This window comes from Stegastes partitus, unplaced genomic scaffold, assembly GCF_000690725.1.
Source record: "Stegastes partitus isolate 25-593 unplaced genomic scaffold, Stegastes_partitus-1.0.2 Scaffold936, whole genome shotgun sequence".
NCBI classification, from domain to species: domain Eukaryota; kingdom Metazoa; phylum Chordata; class Actinopteri; family Pomacentridae; genus Stegastes; species Stegastes partitus.
This window is the reverse complement of record NW_007578667.1, coordinates 139,805-147,878: the sequence shown is the minus strand read 5'-3', so window position 1 is coordinate 147,878 and position 8,074 is coordinate 139,805. Positions and strand designations below refer to the sequence as shown.

General features: G+C 37.8%; 1 protein-coding gene across 1 annotated transcript in view; it reads left to right on the top strand.

Annotated features, from left to right (window-relative positions):
• The first annotated feature begins 808 nt into the window (after nucleotides 1–808).
• The window catches only part of grk6 (G protein-coupled receptor kinase 6), a 63,065-nt gene continuing 55,799 nt past the window's right edge, over nucleotides 809–8,074 (top strand). Inside the window, exon 1 of the mRNA XM_008294083.1 lies at nucleotides 809–1,048. Coding sequence (XP_008292305.1) covers nucleotides 997–1,048 — 52 coding nt within the window. The 5' untranslated portion in view covers nucleotides 809–996. The remainder of the gene's footprint in view (nucleotides 1,049–8,074) is intronic.

Here is an 8,074-nt window from a genome sequence, read left to right as displayed (position 1 = left end):
TAAACAGCTAGCTTAAAGTCATGGTTTAAATAGTTAGCTAACATCAATAAACAGTTAGCTTAAAGTGATTTAAATAGTTGGCTAATACTGATAAATAGTTAACTTAAAGTAATGGTTTACATTGTTAGCTAATATTAAAAAAAGTTAGCTTAAAGTGGTTTAAATAGTTAGCTAGCATCAATAAACAATTAGCTAAAAGCAATGATTTTAAATAGTTAGCTAACATTGATAAACAGTTAGCTTAAAGTAATGGTTTACATAGTTAGCTAACATTAATAAACAGTTAGCTTTAAGAAGGTTTAAATAGTTAGCTAATAATAATATACAATTAGCTTGGTTTACATAATTAGCCAATATGAATAAACAGTTAACTGAAAGAAATGATTTAAATAGTTAGCTGTAAGTGATAAACATGCTTCAAGTAATTAAGGCTTGAGTTAACATTTATGTATTTAAGTTATAGTTAAAAATGAACTTTCATGCTCAGGATTTTTTCGTTTAAACAAATCTTCCACAGCACTGGACAGAATAATTAGCACCCAACAGCCTTCTGTGGCCCTGAAACATCAGCAATGACTAAATCTGAGTCAAATACAAATTTAACTCAGATTTTAGTGATTTTAAACCAAATACATGAACTGTAGCTCATAAAGGGGGCAGGAAACATGAGCAGAGTGAGACGTCTGTCGGTGGCGTGTGTTTTATCAAACCACGTATTTGTTTTTTTAGCGGAGTGAGACGTCTGCGGCTGTTGCTGCTCTCTGGGCGGAGAGATGGAGGAGGAGGAGGAGGAGGAAGAGGAGGAGGAAGAGCGGAGGAGGGCGCGGACTGTCACCGGGCCGAGAGCTACAGCGGAGGGTTGAATTTTTCCTCCGTGGCCGGGCGGTGGGAGGAGGTGGCGGACGGTGTTTAGGGAAGGATAAAGTGCGAGAGAAGCCGCCGGGGGGGACCAGGAGCTCGGCGTGGCGCTGCTGCCGGGAGCCGCTCAGCATCAACATGGAGCTGGAGAACATCGTGGCCAACACGGTGCTGCTCAAAGCACGGGAAGGTAAGGATGGAGACGGCGGGCTGACAGCTCCTCTCTGCCGGGCTCTCACCGACACGGCACCGGGAGGGATGACAGCAGCGATACGAACCGTTCCTGCGCTTCCTCTTGGCCGCTGATCAAATCTTTTGGTGATGCTAGCAGGACGTTCTCTCTCGCGTGCAGAACTCCATTCGCAACTTGAGCGATTTAAAGTTTTCCGCCACAACATTGAGCCTACTGTGTTTTTAAAGGGGGTCTGAAGATCTTACTGAACTCTTTAGCAAACAGTGACCAATTCGGCACCAAACATTTAAAAATAAATCTCTTAATTACAGTAAAATCTCTTCCTTCCGTGTTCAGGGTGCTCGCTGTTCAGTAAACTGTCAGTAACTCGGTTACAACACGCTCCCCGCCTTCTCAAACTAGACTCTGATGATGTTTTCCAGTTTGCTGAAGTTATATATTGTTTATTAATGTATGCCGAACTTAAAAGTCAGACCTAAACAGTCGTAGAAGCGTTGTGTTTGTCGTGTACACTGCGTGGACACGATTGCAATCAAACGACTCGCAAAATCGACACATTTTCTAAAGGAGTTTGGCGCGGCGGCGATCATGAACATGAAAAGAGGTCCGGAAGAGCTTGCAACTGAATCGCGGCTGCAGCGACACAGCGGGTTTCCCTTCACTGATGTTGCAGCATCGTCCTGTAGTTTGCGAAACAGGATGTTGAGGCAGAGCAGCTGTGCTGTACTGGAGTTTGTGCACTCAACTGATTTCACTGTTCCTGCCATTAGAATGACTATCAGCAGAGCAGCCCAGGGTCTGGAAGTTTTCATGGATACCTGTGGATCACAACTCCAGGGGGGATGTCTTTAATCTATCAGCTCTTGTACCTAATAACACTCTTGAATACATCGCAGACAGACATCCTCAGAGGCCTTTGTCACTGTGAACCGGAGACAAAAGGTTGCGGTGACTCGTTGCCGACATAATCCTGATGCCGTCTGCAGGGGACTCGACAACACGAGTGTCGGGATCCTGAGAGCTTATCTGCTCAATTAAGCTCATGTGCTGCACTCATACAGCAGCAGGATTTGAGTTATGCCCACGTCACGCCTCCTGACCTCTGACCTCTCTGGATGTCATCTAAACTCAGAACGTAGTGACAAGACCCGGTTGGATTTGGACCCAAAACATTCTGCGGTTAGTGCAAGTTTGCAGGAAGTTAAGCAACATGCAGGCAGAGTTATGCCAACCGAGAATTACACAAACTCACAGCTTCATTCATGTTAAATTACCAGATTATTAAAGGTGCAATCCCCTCATTTTTAGACTTTTCTTCACACATGAATCAGGGTGTCTCTGTAGGACGTCCCTCACATGTGTTGTGCTTTGTTGGAGCTTAACCGCCTGTTTAATCCATCGTAGAATAAAGCCTAAAAATGGCAAATATATTTAATATATTAAAAAAAAAACATACTTGAGTTTAATATGGATAAAAATCCAAACGTGTAGGAAGGAAAAAAAGCAAAATATGGGAGGATGGAGTTGAATAATTAAAATAAAAACACAAGTTGAATTAGTGACGCAAATTTCACAGAATAAGTCAAACTGAAATACCCCACAAAGAGAAGAAAGTAAAAAAAAGAAACTTTTCAAAATGAAACTGAATAATTAAAGTCAGATAAACCAGCTGTCTTCAGCTTCCTCCTAAACATGGATTCATCTTTAAGCTTCTCTCTGACGTATTTTGGGTTCAGTCTTCTCACAAACGTACAGACAAAAGTTAAGGCCTTAAATTCAAACCTGTGTGTTCTCTCTTCGCTCTGCTCCCAACGCTCCTTCAACGTTTGTGAAGCTCCCACAGAATCCTGTTGTATTAACTCACCTGCGCTAAATCTGATAAACTGCCAAAACAGCGACTCTTCCATTTGAGTTTCATGTTCGGGACGAGGTTTAAGTCGATAGATTTGTGGAGCTGGGCAGCTGACGAGTGATGATTTTGAAGCTAGCAGCTCTTCCGCTGTGCTGCTTCTTCTCTTGGTGGAACAGCTCTAGTGACGGATGCTGTATCCTCCCGGTCTGTTCCCGGTGAAACTGCAAGTCCTCATGCTGACTGTGCAGGAATCCTGAGCAGGAGAGTTGCTGCTTGCACCTCTTGCATTGCCGAGTCGCTCTCCGCTCACGTGCAACAAATTTGGACGGTTTTTTTTAACACACTTGCAACTTTAATAGGTTCAAAACTCCTTATGGACGCTAGCGGAGCAGCACGAGCTAACAAAGACCTCAAGGTTTTCCGACTCTGACCTCCAACGCTCTAGTTCTCTGTTTAGACAGTTTCTGGTTTAAGTCTGGGTAACTTTAGCGCGTGATTTACAGGGTTTCTCCTGCGCAGAGGGATTTTTTTCCCCGATTTCTATCACATGAGGTTAAACAGAGACGTTGCTTTTAGTTTTCGTGGGTCGATCACTTGTTTTAAATGTCGACCTCCTGCTAAGCCACTGAGCAATCAGCTCATTTCAACGTGTCTGGGAAGTCGAATTTGTTCATCTGCAGAAGGAAACCCTCGATGTTATCCATCACATTTGAGTAAAGACAGAAGTTAGTCGCTCGTCTGGTGGATTTTAAAGATAAACCGCTGCTTTGATTTTGCACCACAGAAGCCGTTTCAGATGGCGCTAAAGTTTCAGGCTGTTTGGCGCCATTAAATCAAACAGCGTTCGTGACTGTAAATGTCAGAGAAACGGTCTCTAACTTCCTGCAGCGCGACTCGAGGAGTTCAGATTTCAGTCGCGGCTTCTTTTTTTCCTCGTATTCGTTCCCCGCAGACGTTTCTTCTGCGGTCTGGTCCAACATTTGCATGAAGACACCAGCTGCACGTCGCCGCCTCGGCTCGTGTACATGCAAACAGCAACAGCAGTAATTCACTGTTTTCTTGTCTTTTTATTTTACGATAAAAGTCGATGAGCTGCAACATCAGCTCATTGTCCTGGACTCACAGAAGCTCTTTTATGATCCAACAACAGAGATAGTCATCGATGAGCTGAGTTTATGTAAAAAAAAATCTGCATCTCGTGCTTGTTTTTGCTGTTTTCTTCTTAATTTGCAATTTTTCCGACAAGCTGATCGTCACAAAAACTGCAACAATCTGCATGTTTCAGTCAGATTTGATCAGATTTTTGGTGATTTTTGAGAAGTTTGAGTTTAAAAGCATCTAAAATGATTCAATATTAGCGCTCATATCTCTTGGTAGTTAGAATAGTCGTAAGAATTAGCGTCAACGAGCCTGTTCTTCTGCCACTGCATCGCTTTATTAACAATATTCAGCTTTTAAACGTTCCAACAACATTAATAGTAATCAATGAGCGAGTTGAGCTGAATTAATGTAGGAAAAAATCAGCATCTCGTGTTGATGAATGTTGTTTTCTTCAGATGTGATCAGATTTGTAGTGAGTTTAAAAACATCCAAAAGTATTCATGATCCTGCTTTTTTCATCACTTTAATTTGAAAAATGAGCATCAATAGAGATGTTTTCCTGCCAGTGCCTTGTTTTATGAACATGAAGGTATCTGATGAGTTCGCAGAGTTGAATTATTGTAAAAATGGGTTCATATGGAGGCAGAATAGGCAGAACTGCAATGATCTGCATGTTTTAGTCGGATTTTAAGTGAGTTGTGACACGTTTAAGTTTAAAAATATCTAAAAATATTCTATATTCGCGCTCGTATCTCATAGTCGGAGCTTTACTGAGACTCATATTGTGCTTTTCTCCAACACTTTACTTCTAAAATGAGCATTAATGAGCTTGTTTTTCTGCCAAAGCATTGTTTTATTAACTAAATTCAGCTGTGAAATAGAGCTGGATAGTATCTGGTAGTCAGTTGAGGCCAAAGTTAATCAACAGCTGTCTTGGTAATTAAATAATATAAAAACAAATCAGCATCTAGTGTGAATTATTGCAGTTTTTTGCGGCTTTGACGTGACTGTAAATGTGATATCTTTGAGTTTTAAATGCCTGACTTGGAGAACGAGCGATAATTAGCTGGTTTTTCTTCACAATCGGGCTCTAAAATGAGGTTTTTGAATGTTTTGACGATCACAGATAGTAACTGATGAGTTCATTGAGTTGAATTAATGTTAAAAAAAAATCAGCTTCTAGTTGTTTTATTGCAAAAAAATGTAATTTTAAACGCGTGAGAGGACGATGCGTCTTATTTTACACGTTGTGCGTTTACTTAAATGAAAAACTGTGTGACTTAAATCAGAAATACGTTTGGATTTCTACCAGAGAGAGACTCTGACAGCTTCTCCGCCGCTGCTTCGTCGTTCAATCTTCATGTTTAAAACAAAAAAAAAAAACACGTTATTGTGTTAAAGTTGGACAGACACTGCTGCCATTTAGTGTGTCGGAGGCCTCGCTCCATCATGTGGATGTTATTTCTTGTTTATTCGATGTACTCTGGGTGTATTTTTATTACTGCCCTGATGGCATCGTGGGTCTGAATAACGTCAGTCTGTAGTTCAAAGCCATTAAATGCAAATAAACATCCATAAAAAGCCGAATAGCTTGTGACTGAACTTGAAAAACATCCTTTTTTATTTAAAAGTGCCAATAATGTGGTAATATTGATGATATTCTGTTAATTTAATGGTTTTCTGTTGTTGTCATTTGAGGTATTTAAACAGTTTGATCCACTTTAGAACATTTTTAAAGCAATCTGACCTTCTGTTGTCTAAAAATAAAACCTTTAACATTTAGTTGATGGACTCAAGACTTGCTGTTGCTGTTTGAAAATTGTGTTTATTAAGGATTTAAAAAATGGCAAATCATTTTATGAACACTCATTTTGTTAAATTACAGATCATTTCTAGTAAAATCCCAGAAAAAAATATTGTTTTACACATTAATTCTAAAAAAAGACCAAAACTGTAAATAATATTCACTTCAAAACGTGTATTTCTATAAAATCTAATTTGTTTTTTCACCATTTGTGTCCATAAAATTTTAATATTTCAATCAGTAAAAGTCACATTTTAGAAACAGCTGTTGTTAATTGAAATTATGTTTTGGTAAATTAAGGATTGCAAAAAAAGACAAATAATTGTATTAACTTTTATTTTGTTAAATTACAGAGAATTTCTTGTAAAATCACAGAAAAAAAAAAACAACAACATTATTTTACACGTCAACCTTAAAAAAGAGCAAAACTGTAAATAAAGTTCACATCAAAAACTGTATTTCTATAAATTGTATTTTGTTCTTTCACAGTTTTTACCATAAAATTACAGTTTTATAATATTTGAATCAGCAAAAGTCACATTTTAAAAACATTTATTGTTATTTGAAAGAAAAGTTTTGTATATGAAGGATTATAAAAATGGCAAATAATTTTATTAATTCCTGTTTTATTAAATTACACGTCATTTCTAATAAAAAAAGAAATATTATTTTACACTTTAACCCTAAAAACAGACAAGAACTGAAAGAAGAAAATTTCTTTCTATAAATGATAATTTCTTCTTTGACAATGTTTGATCATAAAATTACAGTTTTATAATATTTGAATCAGCAAAAGTCACATTTAACAGACATTTGTTGTTGTTTGAAAGATTTTTTTTGTATATTAGTGATTAAATTTTTTTTATTAACTCTTATTTTACAAATTTAAAAGTTGAAACAAAAATATTATTTTACATGTTAACTCTAAAAAAGGTCAAAATTATAAATAATGTTCATATAAAAATAAATCTGTATTTTCACAAGTAGTAATTTATTTATTTTTTTGCAGTGTGTGAACATAAAATTTCACCGTTTTACTGTTTTTAAATCTGCTGAAAATCAAATTATTCTGCAGATATTTGCTGTTATTGTCACAGCTTCTCCAGTCGTATTTGTTCTGTGACAGATTTTTACTCGATCTTTCTTTTCCTAACATCAGATGTTTATCTCCGTCTTCATTCAAAGCGTCGCCTTCGACCCGCTCGGTGCGAATCTTCTTCTGTTTGTCTCGATTCACTGAAGCACAGTCGCTTATCTGCAGCTCTGATATGATCCGGCTTCCTGGACACAAACACACAGCAGCGTCTTGTTTGCGTCGTATCTATGACAATAATTGATTTGTGCTCGTCTGAGGAGCAGCTGCCTCGTCGTATTTGAATAACAAATCGTCGGAGGATGTCGAAGCTGCTGCTGCTGCGTCCACGACGTCTCCAGACTCTGAGTGACGCTCGAGCTGCTGCTGACACTCAGTTTCACTTCTGAACCGTAAACCAGGAGGACGTTTACCTTTCGTTTTCTACAATCTGACTTTTGTCAACACAGTTTTTACAGAATCCGTCAGAGCTGTGGCTTCTTGATTAATAATTAGTTGTTTGGGCTTTAAAATGGTGAAACATGTTCAGCGTTTAGCAAAACTCAAGATGAAAACGTTTAAAAGTGTCAATAACCTGCATAGTAATGTAAAAACCTGTTAATAAACTGGATATAACCTGAATATTAACACACCAAAGCATCAATAATCTGAATATTAACAAACCAAAGTGTAAATGCAGTGGATGTTAACAGGAAAAAGTTTTAATGAGCAGGATATTAACACATAAAAGCACCAATATACTGGATATTAACACCATAAAGTGTGAAAATCCTGCATGTTGACCGTCCAAAGTGCCAGTAACATGGATATAAACACACCAAAGTGTCAATTACATGGAAATTAATGCAAAAAAAGTGTCAAAAACCAGAATATTAGCACATGAAACTCTCAATAATCTGATTATTTATGCACAAACATATCAATAATTTGGATATTAATGCACAGAAGTGTCAAGAACCTGGATAGTAATGTGAAAACATATTAATAAACTGGATATTAATGCAAAAAAGTGGCAATAACCTGAATATTAACACACCAAAGCATCAATAATCTGAATAATAACAAACAAAGTGTAAAGCAGTGGATGTTAACATGAAAACATAACCACTAACGTATGAAAATCCTGGATTTTAACATCCCAAAGTGTCGAAAACCGGCATATTAATGCACAAA